This window comes from Lithobates pipiens, unplaced genomic scaffold, assembly GCF_037356315.1.
Source record: "Lithobates pipiens isolate NorthernLeopardFrog02 unplaced genomic scaffold, aLitPip1_a1.2 Scaffold_8, whole genome shotgun sequence".
Classification (NCBI taxonomy): domain Eukaryota; kingdom Metazoa; phylum Chordata; class Amphibia; order Anura; family Ranidae; genus Lithobates; species Lithobates pipiens.
The window spans coordinates 504,490,754-504,512,326 of NW_027507903.1; the positions used below are offsets into that span (position 1 = coordinate 504,490,754).

A 21,573-nucleotide genomic window follows, 5' to 3' on the forward strand; every position below is an offset into this window, starting at 1 on the left:
TATGGTCACTCTTTAAAGTTTTTGCAGGGTTCCCTTAAAATTTCAAGATTTCCCCAAAGTGAAAAGGTTGTGAAAAGCTGTGCTAGGGAGTGCAGACCCATATGGATCATCTAGAAATAGGAAATAAATAGAAATAGGTAGTGCTGGGCTTTCTTATTACAAAGCTCAGCATTCTTTACACTCCAAGGCTGGATTCACACCTATGTACTTTTTGCATTTTGCAGATTTGCACTACAAAACGTGTTCCATTGGAAACCATGCTAAATGGACTGTAGTGCAAATCTGCAAAAAGCACTAAGTGGCGGTTCACACTAGTGCAATGCGAGAACCCTGCAAATCAACTGTCGGTTGACGCATCGCACCCGACACGCACGGCAGTTCACACTGCCATATGCAAATTTCTGGGGAGTGTCATATGTTAACCCCCATTTCAGCTAACGTATCGCACTGCGAACTGACAGTTCGGACATGAATCGAATCGCATATGTGTGAACACACATGCGATCCGATTCTGGTCCGAACAGAAAAAAGGGCCCTGTATGTGTTTGGACCGAATAAGGTGCGATATCAGCCATACTATCTCTATGGCCAATATCGCACTGCACAGACACCGCATGTAATGTGAACAGCAGTGGCGCTGCGAATTACATGCGATGTCTGGCATCGCACTAGTGTGAATCGGCACTAAAAAAATAGGTGTGAATCCAACCTAAATGAAACCAAATTAATGTGATTTATCTAAGCAATGAAAAGTTGATAGTAGATACATTTCTAAACTTTGAAATAATCAACCATTATCAATAACAAGGTGATTTAGGGGATTTAACATTCCCCTTAGTAACCTGTATTCTCCAGTTGCTGCCCCCTACAGATAATGTATTGCCCCTACAAATAATGTATTGCCCCTATTGGCAGGAGTGTTTAGCTGCTCCATGTTTCTCACTCCAGAAAATGCCATCAGCTGACTCTCAGAAGCGTGATCAATGGAAAGAAAGGCAATGGTGGATGTATTTATTACCAGGAGAATACTCAAACAAATAAATATTTTATCATATCTGAACTCTATGCTGGGGGTGGAGCTAATATTTACTGATCTGATCAATGTCTGAGATAACGAGTCAGGATTACCAATCTGTGATGTTACTAACATACAGATTTCTTACATCGGATTTTTCTGGCTATTTAGAATTCTCACCCAACTGTCTACATACACATTGCTCACCTTTCTCAAGCACACACATAACGCAGCATGGAGGGGCTCTGTGAAGGTGGCGGTGAAGGTGTGGATGTGTCCAATTGGCTGAGAGAGCTCATAAAAGGACATCTGTCCAGCTTCATAATCCACAGAGATCCTAATTGGGTTACTGGAATATTTAGGAGTTAACTGGATCTCTTTACTGTCATGTATTACTGTTAATCTATTATTATGCCAACGCAAGCACCAAGACTTGTTGTTTTCACCAATACGTGACTGATCACCTTCTCTCTCTATACTGGGATAACACATCCCTATCTTCCACCCTGTTGCTTTGCTGCAATCAGTGTCCCAGTAATACCGCCCTGATGTAAAACTGCTGCTGCTTAATACATTATAGCAACGCTGAAATCTCTCTGGTGTTTTTGGGCGATTCTGTTTTATTTCTGACCAGGATGCAGTTTTCCTGTCATCTGATATATGAAGATTATTATGTGCTGTGTTTATATCTAGTAATATGTCTGCAGGTTTTGGTACATAGACCTCTATCTTTATACCTCCTATAATATGAGATAATGTGTGTAATGTCTGTAAGATCAAACCCACATCCAGATGACCCCCATCATGGATCTGCTTGTCATATCTCTCTCTGTCCTCATTATCTGGTTCCTCTTCTCCTATATCCGATTCCCGTAAGACAGTCAGTGGATCAGTCATGTTACACATCTCCTCAATGTGATGAATCTTCCTGGACAGTTCATTCTTCTTCATTTCCAGCTGCTGGATCATATCAGAGATGGACAGAGAAATCTTCTCTTCCTCCCTGGACATTTCACTCAGGACCTTCCTCTCCAGGTCTTCCATCTTTCTCCTGAGGGCAGTAAGCAAGGCGCTAAATCTCTCTGCTTCACCAGCTGCATTTTCTTGTACTTTTTTCCTGCGTTTCTCTAGACTTCGGACTCTTCTCTCAGTCTCCTCTCTCTTGGTGATCAGCTCCTGAAGAACATTTCTCAGCCTCTTCTTCTTCTTTTCAGAGGCCTCATCCAGTATCTCCACCTGATGTCCCCGATGTTCTCCAGCCAAGCTACAGGACACACAGACACAGAGGGAGTCCTCAATGCAATAATACTTCAAGAGCTCCCTATGGATGGAGCATTTCCTGTTCCCCAGAGAGGTGGTGGGTTCAGTCATGACATGTTCTGGTGCCTTGCTGTGGACTCTCAGGTGTTTATCACACAGAGAAGCTTCACAATGAAGACAGGATTGAACAGCCGGTACAGGAGAGTCCACACAGTAAGTACAGAAGACTCCAGTCTCATCCCGAGTTGGCTGAGTAAAGAGGAAACTCTCCACGATGTTACACAGAGTTATGTTCCTTATCAGTACAGGCCTCTCCACAGACTCTGCTCGGCATTCAGGACAGGAATAAACTCCAGATCCATCCTGTGTATCCAACACCCGATCAATACAGACCCAGCAGAAGTTGTGTCCACATCTCAGTGTTACAGGATCCGTATAAATGTTCAGACAGACAGAACAGTCCAGCAGCTCCTTTCTCACATCTGCAGACGCCATGACTGAGAGCACAGCAAAGAAATGAAAGTGAAAGTCTGACAGAAACCAAGAAGATGACAGAGTGACTAAGCTTTCTATTATGATATTTAAAAATCACAAAGACACATTTAAATGGCAGAAGGTTAAAGCGGAGGTTCACACAAAGCCTATGCCTCTTCCTGTCCCACCGTGCTGTCTGCTGGGAGACACACGAGTCCCAGAGACAACAGGGACCATTTGGTTTGAGCTGCGCAGCTCGCGCATGCACAATAGGGAACCGGGAAGTGAAGCCACAAGGCTTCATTTCCTGATTCCCTTAGCGAAGATGGTGGCGGCAGCATCCGAGGAACGAGGGACAGTTCGACCCTCGGGTGCTGACATCGCTGGACCCTGTGGCAGTTAAGTGTCCTTATTTTAAAAGTCAGCAACATGTGTCGCATCTGCACATTTGTAAATGAGAGGCAGCCCACACAGAAAACACATTGCCTTGTCATTTATGCTGCGTTCACATATTCTGTGCAGGTCCCGAAACCCAAGTGCGATATACAGGTCCAAAACGCGCTGAAAAATGCATTTTCTGTGCGGATTGCTATGCGGCAGCACTCATGCAACCCCAGATCATGACACTCCCACCACCATGCTTGACTGTAGGCAAGACACACCTGTCTTTGTACTCCTCACCTGGTTTCTGCTTGTCTTCAGCCAACTGTTTGTGGGCTTTCTTGTGCATCATCTTTAGAAGAGGCTTCATTCTGGGAAGTCAGCCATGCAGACCTATTTGATGCAGTGTGCAGTGCAGTGTGCAGTATGGTCTGAGCACTGACAGGCTGACCCCCACCTCTTCAACCTCTGCAGCAATGCTGGCAGCACTCATATGTCTATTTCCCAAAGACAACCTCTGGATATGACGCTGAGCACGTGCACTCAACTTCTTTGGTCGACCGTGGCGAGGTCTGTTCTGAGTGAAACTTGTCCTGTTAAATCACTGTATGGTCTTGGCCACCGTGCTACATCTCAGTTTCAGGGTCTTGGCAATCTTCTTATAGCCTAGGCCAGTGATGGCGAATCTTGGCACCCCAGATGTTTTGGAACAATTCTTTTTTTCAGATCCTCAGAGAGTTCTTTGCTATGAGGTATCATGTAGAACTTCTGGTGACCAATATGAGAGAGTGAGAGCGATAACACCAAATTTAACACACCTGCTCTTCATTCACACCTGAGACCTTGCAACACAAATGAGTCACATGAGGTTATTGAGTCACATGAGGGAGGTTAAATAGCTAATTGGGCCCGATGTGGACATTTTCACTTAGGGGTGTACTCACTTTTGTTGCCAGTGGTTTAGAGATTAATGGCTGTGTGTTGAGTTATTTTGAAGGGACAGCAAATTTACACTGTTATACAAGCTGTACACTCACTACTTTACATTGTAGCAAAGTGTCATTTCTTCAGTGTTGTCCCATGAAAAGATAATTAAATATTTACAAAAATGTGAGGGGTGTACTAATTTTTGTGAGATACTGTAACAGGTTGTCACATTCATTAAATACGTGGTCAATATACTCTATAAGAGTGTTTCCACTTGCCCTGTGAAGAGGTTACTAGTCTTCCTAGGCACACAATTCTCTTCAGACTCTTCTAAAGAGAAGATACGGATGAACGTGACTGTATGAATCCTGATGGTTCAAGCAGCCAAGGTTAAAGATGATGACACCTAACAGGTTGTCACATCCATTTAACATGTGGTCAATACACTTCAAAGGAGTTATTTCCACTCACCCTGTGAAGCGACAGGATCCAGGAAATTGGCATGTCTCCTACCTGGCCTGAATAAACTTCGGGCTGTCCATCCTGCCCTGTGTTCACCTGCTAAATGCATCGTCTATCAGGGAGCCCCTCTGCTGGTTTCTGGGATGGCATATGAGGTGTAAATCCCCTTTCAGTGGGGGAGCAGTGCAAAATCATGGCTGGCGTGGACACATTCCTTATTACTAGGATACTGAGCTTCCTTACGGATGAGGCAATGCACTACTGCTTAATAGTTATTGAACAAGCTTACTGTTTTTTTGCCTTCCTTCTGTTTGTGCAGGAAAACAAATGCCAACCCCTAATAAAGACCAAAGACCAACGCCACAAGAGAACATAGGGGACAGTGCCAATCTGCTTCCAAGTCCTCTTCAGACTCTTCCAAAGAGGAAGATGTGGTTGAACCTGACTGTATGAATCCAGCTTTGTTCAAGCAGTCAGTGATAGAGATTACGAAGACCAAAAAGGTTGTCACAATTCATTAAGCACAAAGTCAAGACACTCTAAAAGGAGTCGTTTTCACTCATTACTTCAAGAACCAGTCAACTAGTCTCAGAACTTTCCCAGGCTAATCAACCCTCCTCAGACTCTATCAAAAAAGATAGAGAGGAGCATGACTGTATGGATCTTGCTTTGTCCAAGCAGTCAGTGATTAAGATAATGTTGAACACCATTGCCATTGAAGTAAGTGATCACTACAAACTATAAATTTTTATCAGTTATGTATTACTTTGTCTAGTCCCTATAGATTAGTTAGTCTAGCTATACTCTGAGCACATGCTATCGTTAATATCACAATACTATAACAATTAGCTATGAAGCCAAATACACGGTCTAAGATCAATCAAATCTCATTTATTTCCCAAGGAAATAAGAAAGCTTGCATAAGGTATCAACAGAAGTTACAAGAGTACATAGCATACAATCAGAATACAATACAAGCAATACTTAGCAGATCCTCGTGATTGAGCCTCATGGTGGAGTGAGAGAGAGTTCTCTTTGATTAATCCCTTTTTGATAAACACAGCTCAGCCACACCACACCCCATTGCCCACCCCCTTTGCTTGTGGACGAATCAGCGTCTCTGGGGCGTCTCCTCCCCCAGGCTAAATATCTCTGACAGTCCTGCCATAATTGGCCTCTGGGGGGCAGTGTTTGCCCATGAATTGCAACTGCTCCGACTGAGTTCACATCTGGTGATTCTATCTCGGACGCCATTCCCGCTCATTAGGCCCCCCTTTTGTCCTCACAGACAGACCGGAGCCATCATTGTCCTAAATACTATTTGAAGCTTCGTGGACACCAGGTGGGCTGAAGATAACTCCTTTGCTATGCATATTCTGTTTGGTGCCACATTCCTCCTTTTAAACATGTGGGAGTGCAAGTATCAATATAGCAGAGTTTGGTTGTACAAACAGATGTGTAGTACTTTAGATATATAACATTAATTCATGTTCAATTCCAACAACCATAATTCATTAAGCATGTGGTCAAGACACTCTAAATTAGTTTTTTGAACTCACCTTGTCAAGGGTCATCTATTCTGACAAGGTCCAGTTTTCCTTCCAAAACCAGTAACTGGTCTCAGAGCTTTCTCAGACCAACCAACCTTCTTCAGACTCTTTTAAAGAAGAAGATGTGGATGAGGATGACCTTTGTCCAGTTTTTGATCCCTTCTTTGTAAGGCTGGTGAGATGCTTTAAGATAGAAGGAAAGCAGTGGAAGTATTTCCAGTGCCTCTAAAGATGGATTTGCAGTGTCCCTATTGTGACTGAATTAAAGTTCATTCTAGAAGAATGAAGCAAATAGCATGTTTTCACATCAGATGTCAAAGTTATGAAGCTATGTCCTTGTGACGGGGAAGGTGTCCAGCGTGTGGAGTCACCACTTTTGGTCATTGTGCCCCCTCTGAGATTGGACAGGTACATTATTTTACCATTAGAAGATCAGGTGTCCCTCATGGAAGTACTCATTCACTGCATTGCTCGTAGAACATGAATCTTCAAATAACAGCAAGGTTCTGTTATTGTGGATAGTCTGGCTTCCTGTCTCAAGATAAATGTCTGGAAGTCCAGGAAAAACTGGAAAGCCAACACATCATCCAGAAGTTGGAAAAGAGCTCCATCCAAGGATGTTTCTGGTATTTTGGCAATTGTATCACCCATACATGTCTTAGGGGGCTTGGTTGCTCCTCTTTTTGAAATGGGTACCACCTTGGTCTTGCTTGGGCCTCAGGCTCGGTTCACACTGCAGCACTGAGCGACACACACAGCAGGGGTCCATTGCGTCACAATTTCAGGTCCGATTTCAGTCCGAATTCGGACCCGACGACGCACAGGACTGCAATTCGCTCCGGAGCTGCTCCAGGGATGTATGAATCAGCTTCATAGAGAGCCGGTTACAATCTCCTGCCATGTGAATTGGATGCAGGGAAAATTGCATCCAATTTACAATAGTGTGAACCCAACCTTAGGGCAAGCATCTTCTCATCTCAGATCGTGCTAAAAGAGCTCCTTGCGCTAGCGACAGGGGGATGGGAATTCAAATCCCAGCAGATGAGGTCTTAGGACAGGTGTTTTGCTGGTTGGTGAATAAAGAACAGGTTAATTTTATCCCTACACAATACTTCTGTATTTAGAAGCCGAAATAATCATGGTTTAAAGTATACCTTTCTCTGCTACTGGAGAACATACCGGTGGTAAGGTACTGAATTGTCCTGGCGTTCCTCACCTGTTATCGCCTGCATGCATAATGGAGAAGGCACCCTTTCCAGAGGGGCTTTTCTTCAACAGTGCGCATGCAAACTATTTATAACTCACAGTAACATAGTTCAAAATCTCAGTTGCCAGACATTGGCACATGGTCCAGCTCTCCATCCGACTTCGGGAAAGTTCAGGTTAGTGGCCTGGATTTTAAGAGGCGAAGGTCCGTGGATTTAGGTTGCTCTTCAAGAGTGGTAGATACCCTCATGAGAGGGAGAGTCATAGAAGAGCATAATGAACAAAGTCTACAACAAAGTCTGTCTAAAATTCCTAGAATATGCTACGTCAGAGAAGTTTTCTTCAGGGAAACCAGAGTTTGTTTCTTCAAAGATGTCTCGACATGGACCTGAGCACAAGCGATCTCAAAGGGCACGTCTCCACCATCTTTACTGGGACTTTAGAGGGTCTCTGATAGATTAACACTTCAATTCTTTAAGGCCGTACTAAAACTAAGGCCTCCAAGAGCCCCCACAAATTCACAATGGAGTTGCTGCTATGGGAATTTTCCGGAGGGTTTCTAAGTAGACAGCTCTAGCGTATAAAGAACCCTATTTGTCTTTCCTGGTGGACAGAGTTGTTCTGCTCCCGATACTGGATTCTATTCCAAAGTGGCTTCAAGATTCCACTTAAGTCAAGAAATCGGGTTGACTACATTTCGTCTGAAATATGGACAAGAAGCTAGTCCTTTGGATGTTGTGGAGCACAGGGATGGACTGGCCATCGGGACTACCGGGAGATTTCCGGTGGGCCAATGGCTTAGTGGGCTGGTTTCAGCGGCCTCCTATTGCCTCAGAGGTCCGCAGCAATCTACCCGTCAATCGCCGACAGCTGGTGCCTGATGGGTAGATCGAGATTTAGCCAGTATGCAGAGTAGCGCAGGAAGCGCCTGCCTGTAATAAGTTCGCTCTCATGTCACGCAGTGCTGTTCGCTCCCCGGTGGCCCCCGCCTCTCGAGATGATGTCACAAGCCAATGGGGATAGATGAGAAGAGAGAGGCCACCGGGGAGTGAACAGCGTTGGGTGACATGAGAGAGAGAGAGAACTTAATACAGGCAGGCGCTTCCTGCGCTACTCTGCATGCTGGCCAGGCTAGTAAACGATCAATAATGTGCTATGTGCCCCGCTGTGCCATGATGTCCTGTGCCCTGATGTACTGCGACCTGATGTCCTGTACCCTGATGTACTGTGCCCTGTACACTGATGTGCTGGGCTCTGTACCCTGCCCTGATGTGCTGTGTCCTGATGTGCTGTGCACTGTACCCTGATGTGTTGTGCCCTGATGTGCTGTGCCCTGTACCCGGATGTGTTGTGCTCTGATGTGCCTTGTGCCCTAATTTGCTGGGCTCTGTACCCTGATGTGCTGTGTCCTGATGTCCTATACCCTGATGTGCTGTGCACTGTACCCTAATGTGTTGTGCCCTGGGCTGGTGTGGATGAAATCCACGGCCACATTTTGTCCCAGTCCAGCCCTGGCTGAACACATATCAATGCTACCCCGAGCATCAGGTCATCAGATTGCCTGTTTGTGGTTCCCAGAGGTTCACACAAGGGGGCTAGAGCTTTGAGTAGAGTGATTGCTTCTTAGCTTGTGAAAGTGATCTCCCTGACATAAAAGGATAGGGGGTTGGCCCTTCTGGAAGGAATAACAGCACACACCACAAGAAGCATCTCAATCTCCTGAGCAGCCATCTGTAGAGTCAATAAGCAAGGCGGCAGCATGGTCATCCATACACACCTTTATTTCTCATTATCGCATAGATCCGTCATTTTTGACAACTGTTAATTTCAGCAAAACAATTATCTCTTCAGCCAGAGGCCATAATTGACCCTATTTTGTTTCCACATTATCCCACTCTGGTTAGTTAGTTAATTTCTGGAGGTAGGCTGACATGGAGCTTTGAAGATAATGGAAAATTCAATATCAAATACTTACCGCAATTTTCCTATCCTGACACACTCCATGTCAGCACAAACTCCCAGCCAGGTGCGGAAATCCAGCTAGGTAACGCCAGCCTGGGAGAGGGAGTCACATTTATGAGTTAACTCCTGCAGGTGGGGGTATGGGAGGGACATACCTATGGAGCATGTCAGGAAAGGAAAATTGTGGTATTTGATATTCAATTTTCTGTTTTGAAGGAACTCGACAGGTAGGTTGTTCCAAACATTTTGGAGAACTAACCACATATCTTCTGTGGCTGTAGGTTGCCTCCAATCCTTCTGTTTCTTTATGTAATCGCAGACAGACACGGTGATGTTGAGATCAGGACTCTGTGGGCACCAAACTATCACTTCCAGGTCTACTTGTTCTTCTTTACACTGAAGATAGTTCTTAATGACATTGGCCGTATGTTTGGGGTTGTTGTCCTGCTGCAGAATAAGTTTTGGGCCAATCACACGCCTCCCTGATGGTATGGCATGATGGATAAGTATCTGCCTGTATTTCTCAGCATTGAGGACACCATTGTTCCTGACCAAATCTCCAACTCCATTTGCAGAAATGCAGCCCCAAACTTGCAAGGAACCTCCACCATGCTTCACTTTTGCCTGCACACCCTCATTGTACACGTTGCAGCCTTTTGCCAATAAACTGCCTCCTGTTACAGCCAAATATTTCAAATTTTGATTCCAGAGCACCTGCCGCCAATTTTCGCCAACTGTTTTACAAAAACATAGGAACTGGGGTGCAGAAAAATGGCAGAACTATCTTAATTGTAAAGAAGAACAAGGAGTCTGGAAGTGATGGCTTGGCCCCCACAGAGCCCTGATCTCAACATCATCAAGCCTGGGATTACATGGAGAGAAGGATTTGAGGCAGCCTACATCCACAGTAGATCTGTGGTTAGTTCTCCAAGATGTTTGAAACAACCAACCTACCCTACCCTTCAAAAACTGTGTGCAAGTGTACCTAGAAGAATTAATACGGTTTTGAAGGTAAAAGGGTGGTCACGAGGGGTGGCCTGTGCATTAAAGGCGCATGGGTGCTGCCCCGTCTCCAGCCACCCCCCTACGTAGAATGGATAGATTCTTGCATTGCATGACTCTATCCATGGCTGCCGTTGCCACCCCCTATTCAGGTGTCTGGCCCCTTTTAGGTTGCCGGGCGCCTGAATTACAGCAATGTGGGTGTTTTTTTGAAGGACATGACTAGATCCTGACCTGACTTTAGAAAAGGTGGACTCAAAACGCAGAGCATTGCGCTCGGAGCCCACCCAGGTGTGTTAGAAAACCAAATGAATATTAGCTTTTCTAACACTGAACCACCTCTCAACCAATCAGGTAGCGCGGGTCTGATACCCGTCACCTGATTGCCTGAAAGGACAGGCGCTGCTGTTTGGATGTCTAGCCGGAAGCAGGAAGACAAGACACAGGGAGGACACAGCTCGCTCCTGCCTAACCAACACCAAGATGGGGTAAGTGGCGGTCAGACAGTGGGCGGGGGTCACAATGGCTGTGTCAGGGCTCCGTTCGTTCTGTGCGAGCGGATCGCCACTCTCGCCGCGGGTCGGCCCAGGCACGCGCACGCCGTTCACGTGTGCGCGCTAATGCAATTGGCGCCAGTGGCCCTTTTTAAAAAAGGTACAACTGCAGATGTTCTGTGCTGTTCGTCTGCAGCTAATACCTGAAGCAACCTGTTTTCTGCCTAGTAGTCCACCTGATTATCTGACCCGGCTCCTGTCTGACTTCGCTGCTCTCTCCTGTCCCGATCCCGGCTTGCCTGACCTTGTCTCGGACTGACCACCGTGCTGAACTTCTGCCTGTTTACGTTTCTCCTTTGCCATTTCCCTGCTGGTTCCTGCCTGTTGTCTATCCTGCATATTCCCTGCTCTGAGACCTTCCTGGACCTGCTGCAGCCTTTCAAGTTCTCTGGCCGTCTACTCTGCCGCCACAGTCAGCTTGTCAACCACCGTCTGCTGCCATCTGCTCCTGAGGTTCCTGCATCTGGAGGATCTCCGCTTCACCTGCATCCGGCCAGACGCTCCTACCACGCTGTGCTCTTGTCCCACTGTTCCCACTCCAGGGGGACTTGAACCAGAGCCGTAAGAGAGGTCTCCTTCCACCAAGTCAGGCTCACCACCCATGTACCTAACAGTACGAACAGCCATGACTGAGCCTGCGGAAGGAGCTTCCGCCATGAAGGAGATCTGTTCGCATCTTGCGGCCCTCACCCAGGCTGTGAAATCTCTTCAGGAGGGATATACCAGGTTGGAGGAACGTGTCCAGCACCTATCTAGTTCCGGTCCAACAGTCTCGGTACCTCTGCCTCCTCCTGCTCAACCAACCTCTCATCCTGCTGTTATGATGCCTCCACCTGAACCAAGGGTACCTATCCCGGAGAGGTTTTCAGGGGACCGTTCCAAGTTTCGGGCCTTTCGCAACGCCTGCCAGTTGTATTTCGCCCTTCAGCCAAGAACTTTTTCCCTGGAAGCAACTAAGGTGGGATTCGTCATTTCCCTTCTGCAAGGAGAGCCTCAGTCCTGGGCCCATCATCTCCTGGAGAACGATAACTCTCTCACCCAGACTCTCTCTTCTTTCTTCGAAGGAATAGCCCAGCTTTATGACGACCCCCAACGGACTGCCACTGCGGAATCTGCTCTATCTGCGCTCCAGCAAGGCCGCAGGACGGCCGAGGACTATGTTTTGGACTTCAGACGCTGGAACGCAGACACCCAGTGGAACGAGTCAGCCCTGAGACATCAGTTCCGTATGGGTCTGTCTGAAGGCCTTAGATGAACTGGCCCGTGTTGGTACCCCGGACTCTCCGGAGGGTCTAATTGCACTGGCCATCCAGATTGACCGGAGGCTTCGCGAGCGAAGGGCTCGAACGTTCCTCTCAACCTCATAGACCGGCCTGGATGACTGCAAGAGCTCCTACCCCGGCGCCCTTTTTCTCTTCTCCCCCACAAGGGGGACCTGCCAGTGTTGCCCAAACCTCTGATGAACCCATGCAGCTCGGACTGTTTCGGCCTACCCTGTCACCTGAAGAGCGAGCCCGGCGCCGGCAGTTGAACTTATGCTTGTATTGTGGTGGATCTGGACATTATGTGACCAACTGCCCTGTTAAGACACGTAAGTGCCTTTCTTCTGTGTCTGACAGCTCTGTAACCATGCCAGCCAACACCTCCCACATTGCTCTTCTACTTTCATTACAGCTTCAGGAAAAGACAGTTTGCGTCACCACTATCCTTGATTCCGGGGCCTGCAGTTGCTTCATCGACTCTGCTTTCACCTACCTGCACTCCATACCTCTTCGGAGGAAGACCCACGGACTTTCCATCTTCCTGGCTGACGGTTCTCAAATCAAATAAGGTCAGGTCACCCAGGAGACTCTTCCACTACCAACTACCACTTCTTGCCAGCATACGGAACTACTAACTTTTGACGTAATTTCTTCACCACTGTTTCCGGGGATCCTGGCCATACCTTGGCTACATGCCCATAATCCCACCATTGACTGGTCCGCCGGGGTGGTGAAGTTTCTGTCCCCCTATTGTCTAGATCACTGCCTTCCTGGAGTTTCTGCTCAGCCTGGAACGCTTCTCTGTCTGGACTCTGACCTGGACTTGTGTCAGTCAGTACCTGAACCATATCACGAGTTCCTGGACGTTTTCAGTAAGCGGGGAGCTGATTCCCTTCCTCCGCACCGTCCTTATGATTGTCCCGTCGAGCTCCTTCCAGGAGCTGAGATCCAGTTCGGACGCATCTTTCCCGTCTGAGAAAGAACAAGAAGCCCTGAAGGACTACATTGCGGAAAACCTTAAGAAGGGGTTCATCCGCCATTCCACATCTCCCGCAGGTGCCGGAATATTCTTGGTCACCAAGAAAGATCAGTCACTTCGGCCCTGCGTGGATTACCGTGAGCTGAACAAAATTACGGTTAAGAACCAATATCCTATGCCCTTGATACCTGAACTTTTCCAGAAACTGAGATCGGCTACTATCTTTACCAAGTTGGACTTAAGGGGAGCATACAACCTGGTCCATATAGGGGCTGGCGATGAGTGGAAGACTGCCTTCTGAACTCGTTTTGGGCACTATGAGTATCTGGTGATGCTTTTTGGGCTCTGCAACGCCCCTGCCACCTTCCAGCATCTGATAAATGATGTTTTCCGGGACTTTCTAGACATTTTTGTCATTGTTAACTTGGATGATATCCTGATCTTCTCCGGGTCCCTAGAACAACATTGAGGGCACGTCGGCAGAGTGTTGCTTCGGCTCCGTCAACACGGATTATACGCGAAGGCCGAGAAATGCAGGTTCGAGCAGCAGAACATTCAATTCCTTGGCCTTGAAATTTCCCCAGCAGCCATCAGAATGGATCCGCAGAAGGTATCCGCTGTTCTAGATTGGCCGGCTCCCACTGACAAGAAGGGGATTCAGCACTTTGTGGGCTTTGCGAATTTTTATAGAAAGTTCATTAAGGGGTTTTCTGCCATTATCTCCCCCATCAGCCAGCTCACTAAGCAAAACGTGCGCTTCCATTGGGGCCCTGAGGCACAGGTAGCCTTTGAGAAACTCAAGAGCCTGTTCACTTCTGCTCCCATTCTCAGCCATCCTGATCCATCTCAACACTATATCTTGGAGGTCGATGCTTCCGAAGTGGCGGTGGGGGCAGTGGTTTCCCAGCGTCAGGGCAATAATGACCTGATGCACCCCGCAGGGTTCTTTTCCCGAAAACGTTCTCCTGCGGAAAGGAACTATGACGTGGGGGACCGGGAGTTGCTAGCCATCAAGTCTGCATTAGAGGAGTGGAGATATTTGCTGGAGGGTGCGGTCCATCCTGTGCTAATTTACACTGATCATAAAAACCTCGAGTATCTCCGAACTGCTAAACGCCTGAAGCCTCAGCAGGCCCGCTGGGCCCTCTTCTTCTCTCGGTTCTGCTTTCATATTACATATCGTCCTGGTTCAAAAAATGTGAAGCCGGATGCGCTCTCTCGCATGTTTGATGGTTCCAAGGATACCGCACTCCCAGACACCATTCTTCCTGCTAGCACCTTTTTGCTCGTTCAGCCAGATCTGCTGTCCCAGTTAAGAGGAGCTTCCCTTAATTCCCCTTGCCCTCCGGGGATTACATTGTCTTTCCATAGCAGGCCCTCTCTGGTTGCCAATCAAATCTTTGTCCCTGAGGACGTCCGAATGAGGGTCCTGGGCCTTCTTCATGATCATCCCCTCGCAGGGCACTTTGGCTTCCGCAAGACTCTGGAACTCGTGCAGCGTACCTTCTGGTGGCCTGGCATGAAGGAATTTTGCAAGTAATATGTTAATTCCTGCCCCGTGTGTATTCAAAGTAAAGTTACCAGAAACCGGGCCTGGGGGCTGCTGAAACCGCTCCCTGCACCTGGCCGACCCTGGCGAATGATCACCATGTACTTTATAGTCGAACTTCCTCCCTCTGAGAACTGTACAGCCATCTTTGTAGTTTGTGACCGCTTGTTCAAGATGGCCCATTTCCTACCCTTGAAGGGAACCCCCTCAGCATCCGAGATGGCCCATATCTTTATTAGGGAGATCATCAGACTTCACGGAGTGCCCGCTAATATTGTGTCAGACAGGGGGGTCCAGTTCACTTCCCGATTTTGGAGAGCCCTATGTGAGACTTTGAAGATAGAACTGGCCTTGTCCTCTGCTTACCCAGACCAATGGACAGACAGAGCGTACCAATCAGACTCTCGATTGGGTATCCCTTTTGCCCTTGGCAGAGTTCGCCTATAACGCCAGTCATTCTGCCACAGGGCAGTCTCAGTTTTTTGCCAATTATGGTTTTCATTTATCATTTCTTCCTGATCTCCTTTCAGAGTCTCCTGTTCCAGCAGTCCTGGACACTGTGTCCTTTCTCCATCGCAACAATCGGATCCTACAAGAAGCCATAGCCAAGGCTCAGGCGGACAGTAAGAAGGCCTTCGATCAAAAGAGAAAAGAGGAGAACTGGTTCTTCAAATCGGGGATCAGGTATGGCTTTCAACTTCTAACCTGAAATTAGCCTGTCCTTCCTTCCAAGAAACTGGCACCCAAATTTTTGGGGCCGTTTCTAGTTAAGAGGAGGATTAATGAAGTGTCTTATGAACTATCCTTACCTGATTCCATGAAAATACACCTGGTTTTCCATGTATCTCTGCTTATACCTTCTGTACCTGACCCCTTTCCTGATAGAGGAACTAGACCGCCTGAGCCTGTTCTTGTTGATGGAAACGAAGAATATGAGGTTAAGGCCATTTTGGACTTCAGAAGACGGCATGGACAAGGTCAGTTCTTGATTAAATGGAAGGGATATGGCCCGGAGAGTAATTCTTGGGAACCTGCTGTTAACCTGCATGCTGACAGATTAATTCAGGCCTTCTTTTCCGCACACCCTGAAAAGAGAGTCGTTAGGGGCACCCGGAGGTTGCCCCTTGTGGGGGGGCAATGTCAGGGCTTGCGCCGCGGGTCGGCACGGGCACGCCACCGGGCGCCCCAGGCGCGCGCATGCACGCCGTTCATGTGCGCGAGCTAACGCGATTGGCACCAGTGGCCCTCCTTCCACCAAGTCAGGCTCACCACCCAGGTACCTAACAGGCTGCATTTGATGGGACAAAATGGCTGCATTTGATGGGGCAAAATGGCAGCATTTGATGGGTCACAGTGGCTGCATTTGATAGGGCACTATGGTGGCATATGATGGGGCATAATGGCTGCATTTGATGGCACAGTGGCGGCATTTGATGGGGCATAATGGGGGCATTTGATGGGCAGTGGCTGCGTTTTATAGCACAGTGGTGGCATCTGATGGGGCATAATGGGGGCGTTTGATGGGCACAGTGGCGGCGTTTGATGGCACAGTGGCTGTAATTAATGGGCACAGAGAGGCTGCAACTGATGTTTTTTTTTCAGTATGTTTGCACCCCCCAAAAATTTTGAGCACCAGGCACCACTGGTGGTCACACCAAATATTGATAATATTTTGATTTCATTTGATTTCATTTTATTTTCTCTTCTGCTCATTTAGTTTTCATTTTGTTAATTGATAAAAATAAACCATTAACACTTCTGTTTCTGAAAGCATTCTTCATTTACAGCATTTATTCACACCTGTCTAAAATATTTGCAAAGTACTATACATATTTAAAACATAAGTGAGCCTGCTTTCTGGTTTTACAGATGGGCCCCTAGGTTTTCACTTTGTGTCCATTTAACTGCTTCCCAACCGGCGCATGCCGATGTACGTCGTCAGAATGGCACAGCTGGGCAAATGGGCATACCTGTACGTCCCTTTAAATTTGCCACCCTGCCATTGCGTGCGCGCCGTGTGTCGGGTCACTCGGACTCGATTGCCGCGGGGATACCCACGATCGCCTCACGGACAGGAAGAAGGGGGAGATGCTAATGTAAACAAGCATCTTCCCGTTCTGCCTAGTGACAGTGTCAATGATCTCTGCTCCCTGTGATCGGGAGCAGAGCTCATTGACGTGTCACACCCCCCCACAGTTAGAAACACTCCCCAGGGCACACTTAGCCAATACACTGCCCCCTAGTGGTTAACTCCTTCACTGCCAGTGTCATTTACACAGGAATCAGTGCATTTGTATAGCACTGGATTGCTGTATAAATGACAATGGTCCCAAAAATGTGTCAAAAATGTCCGTTATGTCCACCATAATGTCGCAGTCACGATAAAAAATGTTTTAAAAAAAATCCCTGATCGCCGCCATTACTAGTAAAAAAAAAAATGATTAATATAAATGCCATAAAATTATCCCCTATTTTGTAAACGCTATAACTTTTGTGCAAATTAATAATTGCAATTTTTTTTTTTACCAAAAACATGTAGAAGAATACGTATCGGCCTAAACTGAGGGGAAAATTTTTTTTTTTATCCAGTTGCTGCCCCCTACAAACAATGTATTGCCCCTATTGGCAGGAGTGTTTAGCTGCTCCATGTTTCTCACTCCAGTAAATGCCATCAGCTGACTCTCAGAAGGGTGATCAATGGAAAGAAAAGCAAAGCAATGGTGGATGTATTTATTACCAGGAGAATACTCAAACAAATAAATATTTTAACATATCTGAACTCTATGCTGGGGGTGGAGCTAATATTCACTGATCTGATCAATGTCTGAGATAACGAGTCAGGATCACCAATCTGTGATGTTACTAACGTTACTAACGTACAGATTTCTTACATCAGATTTTTCTGGCTATTTAGAATTCTCACCCAACTGTCTACATACACATTGTTCATCTTTCTCCAATACACACATAGCGCAGCATGGAGGGGCTCTGTGAAGGTGGCGGTGAAGGTGTGGAGGGGTCTGATTGGCTCAGAGAGATCATAAAAGGACAGCTGTCCAGCTTCATAATCCAGAGATACCCTGACTCGTTTACTGAAATCCTTAGGAGGTAATTGGATCTCTTTACTGTCATGTATTACTGCTAATGTGTTATTTTCCCAACGCAAGCCCCAAGACTTCTGGTTTTCACCAATACGTGACTGATCGCCTTCTCTCGCTATACTGGGATAACACATCCCTATCCTCCACCATGCTTCTTTGCTGCAATCAGTGTCCCAGTAATACCGCCCTGATGTAAAACTGCTGCTGCTTAATACATTATTCCAATTCTGAAATCTCTCTGCTGTTTTTGGGCGATTCTGTTCTATTTCTGACCAGGATGCAGTTTTCCTGTCATCTGATATATGGAGCTTATTGTAAGCGGTGTTTATATCTAGTAATATGTCTGCAGGTTTTGGTACGTAGACCTCTATATTTACTACAATCTGAGATAATGTGTGCAAGGTCTTCAAAATCAAACCCACATCCAGATGACCTCCTTCATAGATCTGCTTGTCATATCTCTCTCTGTCCTCATTATCTGCTTCCTCTTCTCCTATATCCGATTCCCGTAAGACAGTCAGTGGATCAGTCATGTTACAGATCTCCTCAATGTGATGAATCTTCCTGGACAGTTCATTCTTCTTCATTTCCAGCTGCTGGATCATATCAGAGATGGACAGAGAAATCTTCTCTTCCTCCCTGGACATTTCACTCAGGACCTTCCTCTCCAGGTCTTCCATCTTCCTCCTGAGGTCAGTAAGCAAGGCGCTAAATCTCTCTGCTTCACCAGCTGCATTTTCTTGTACTTTTTTCCAACGTTTATCTAGACTCCAGACTCTTCTCTCAGTCTCCTCTCTCTTGGTGTTCAGCTTCTGCAGAACATTTCTCAGCCTCTTCTTCTTCTTTTCAGAGGCCTCATCCAGTATCTCCACCTGATGTCCCCGATGTTCTCCAGCCAAGCTACAGGACACACAGACACAGAGGGAGTCCTCAATGCAATAATACTTCAAGAGCTCCCTATGGATGGAGCATTTCCTGTTCCCCAGAGAGGTGGTGGGTTCCATCATGACATGTTCTGGTGCCTTGCTGTGGACTCTCAGGTGTTTATCACACAGAGAAGCTTCACAATGAAGACAGGATTGAACAGCCGGTACAGGAGAGTCCACACAGTAAGTACAGAAGACTCCAGTCTCATCCTGAGTTGGCTGAGTAAAGAGGAAACTCTCCACGATGTTACACAGAGTTATGTTCCTTAATAGGAAAGGCCTCTCCACAGACTCTGCTCGGCATTCAGGACAGGAATAAACTCCAGATCCATCCTGTGTATCCAACACCCGATCAATACAGACCCGACAGAAGTTGTGTCCACATCTTAGTGTTACAGGATCCGTATAAATGTTCAGACAGACAGAACAGTCCAGCAGCTCCTTTTTCACATCTGCAGACGCCATGACTGAGAGCACAGCAAAGAAATGAAAGTGAAATTTGAAACACAGAGACCAGTAAGATAACAGGGTAAATAAGCTTTGTACTATATTTATTACAACAAAGACACATTTAAATGGCAAAAGGGTAAGTCACATCAGAAGTCGCATGACAATTGAAATCGCATTATGTTCAAGGGTTGCAGTTCCAACCTGTGTGACTCAAGACCTTGCAACTTTGAAAAAGGTTCCTGCACTACTCTGGTGCACTCTGTAATAGCAATTTGGCTGTATGCTATGCACAGAGCCACATCTGCTGTGCTCATATTAGCACCCATTTCCATCTTAATGATATAATACTTTAGCTTACCTTCCAACCCATTCATCCCAATGAACAGACATGACCCGCATTCCTACATCCTCATTTCAGCCTGACTGCTCCTCAGCTAGGCCCCCCTGGTTCCCCATTAAAGAGAACAATGTATACCTGGATTATTCTACACTTCCTTGTGGATGGAAGGTTATCCACAGATGTGCACTGCCCATCTCCACGTGCTGATCAGACACAACAGAGTCAATGAGCGCACATCCGCACACAACCAATCCTTGCAGAGCAAGCACGTGCCCCCAGGCGATAGTCTGTACAGTGTACAGGGGCCCTTTTGCTGGCGGACATACCCCCCACTCCGCAAACACCTCTTTCCAATCCCAAGAAGTTATCCACTACCGAACGGATCTCAACCAGCGTCAGTCTGCCCCAGTCAGCTCTTTTAGAGCGGGTTAGGGGAGAATGAACACAGGGGGACTCTTATGACAATACATATAAAATTTTCCACAACAACTCCCAGTGCATACCTCCCAACTTTTGAACTTCCGAATGAGGGACACTGGAGGAGGGATAAGACCCGCATTGCATGGTAAAATGTGGACGTGGCCAAGTATGTAGAAGTGGGAAAGGCTTAAAAGGGGTTGTAAACCATCCTGTTTTTTCACCTGAATGCATCTAAAGCTTGCAGCGGCCACGGTCAGGGTGGGCTAGTGTTCATATAGCCTTAAAAAAAATCAGCCCTTGGAAAAGTGACATCACAGACACAAAAACCTGCTGTATAAATCTAAAGGAGGTAGGTTACACACAAACTGACAGTGTGGATGTGATCTATTCACATGCAAAATGCATCTGTTTTGGGGAGGAAAAACTGGTGATCTTCTTTAAATCAGACCTCAATCCTCATTCTAATAAATCGGACACTTAGGGAGGTGTGCTTTTTGGTGCCCTTTTTAAAAATGCACTAAAAATGCAACATGCAGGACTTGTAAAAACACACAGCCCCCGATGCACATTATTTTTCAGGATTTATATAGTGCCAGCAATTTCTCATTTCTGACCAGGATGCAGTTTTCCTGTCATCTGATATATGAAAATGATTATGAACTGTGTTCATATCTAGTAATATGTCTGCAGGTTTTTGGTACATAGACCTCTATTTTTACAGCTCTTATAATCTGAGATAATGTGTTTAATGTTACATTATTACATATCTCAGCGCCATGAGTGAGAGCAATCATTTTAGCACCAGAGCTCTAGCGTAATGCTAAACTGATGACCTATAGGGGACTTTTAGAGCGTCACCTATGGAAAATATAGGGTACTGAAGTCGGAGCCTATAAAAGCATTGCACACCTGATCAGTAGATCTGTCTAAGGCTTGATTCACACGAACACATTGTTTGATGCATTTTGCAGAAATGCAGGGACATTTTTTAACATGGGTTCCTATGGAACATGTTCACATCAATGCATTTTTGTGCTTCTGCGTTTTTGGAAGGGGACTTTTTTTCATGCAAAATGCAGCGTTTTGCATGTAATTGAAGTCCATGGACCCGCATCAAAAACTCAAGTACCGCATTTTTACCACGATTTGCGTTTTTTTTTTAACTTTGTTTTTCACTGTATATAGCTGGTTGCAAAGACTCGGTTCACACAGGGGCGACAAAACTTCAGGACGACTTTGTGAGGCAACTTGGAGACGACTTGAACACGACTTTTAGACCCAGGCCAGGCGACTTTTGCCGTGGCCAATCAGAGAATGAGCTCTGAAGGGGGAACTCCACGCCAAATTTCTGAAAAAAAAATTGGCGTGGGTTCCCCCTCTGAGAGCATACCAGGCCCTTAGGTCTGGTATGGATTCCAAGGGGAACCCCCTCGCCGAAAAAACGGCGTGGGGGTCCCCCCAGATCCACACCAGACCCTTATCCGAGCACGCTACCTGGCCGGCCAGGAAAGGGGGTGGGGACGAGCGGGCGCCCCCCCCCCCCCTCCTGAGCCGTACCAGGCCGCGTGCCCTCAACATGGGGGGTGCCTTGGGGGAGGGGGGGCGTGCGGCCCCCCCACCCCAAAGCACCTTGTCCTCAGGTTGATGAGGACAAGGGCCTCTTCCCGACAACCCTGGAAGTTGGTTGTCGGGGTCTGCGGGCGGGGGGCTTATCAGAATCCGGGAGCCCCCTTTAATAAGGGGGCCCCCGGAT

At 46.9% G+C, this 21,573-nt stretch overlaps 1 protein-coding gene across 1 annotated transcript; it reads right to left on the reverse strand.

The window, feature by feature from the left end:
* Positions 1 to 719: 719 nt before the first annotated feature.
* On the reverse strand, positions 720 to 21,198 carry LOC143962239 (uncharacterized). Its single transcript, XM_077471566.1, has 6 exons — positions 17,475 to 21,198; positions 14,391 to 14,548; positions 12,895 to 13,027; positions 12,549 to 12,609; positions 6,165 to 6,252; positions 720 to 2,844 (listed from the first exon to the last, which is right to left on the reverse strand). Exons 1-6 carry the CDS (start codon positions 19,073 to 19,075, stop codon positions 1,160 to 1,162), a joined length of 3,726 nt encoding a protein of 1,241 aa, XP_077327692.1. The 5' UTR covers positions 19,076 to 21,198; the 3' UTR covers positions 720 to 1,159.
* Between the last annotated feature and the right edge of the window lie 375 nt (positions 21,199 to 21,573).

Coding starts and splice junctions, on each gene's coding strand:
- LOC143962239 (XM_077471566.1), bottom strand. CDS start 19,075: ATGGCGTCTGCAGATGTGAAAAAGGAGCTGCTGGACTGTTCTGTCTGT. Junction 6,253..12,548: donor CGAAGAGGTATGGAGTGCAG/GTAGGTGAAAGC, acceptor TCTATCTTAAAG/CATCTCACCAGCCTTACAAA. Junction 2,845..6,164: donor TTTAAAAGAGTCTGAAGAAG/GTTGGTTGGTCT, acceptor ATATCATAATAG/AAAGCTTAGTCACTCTGTCA.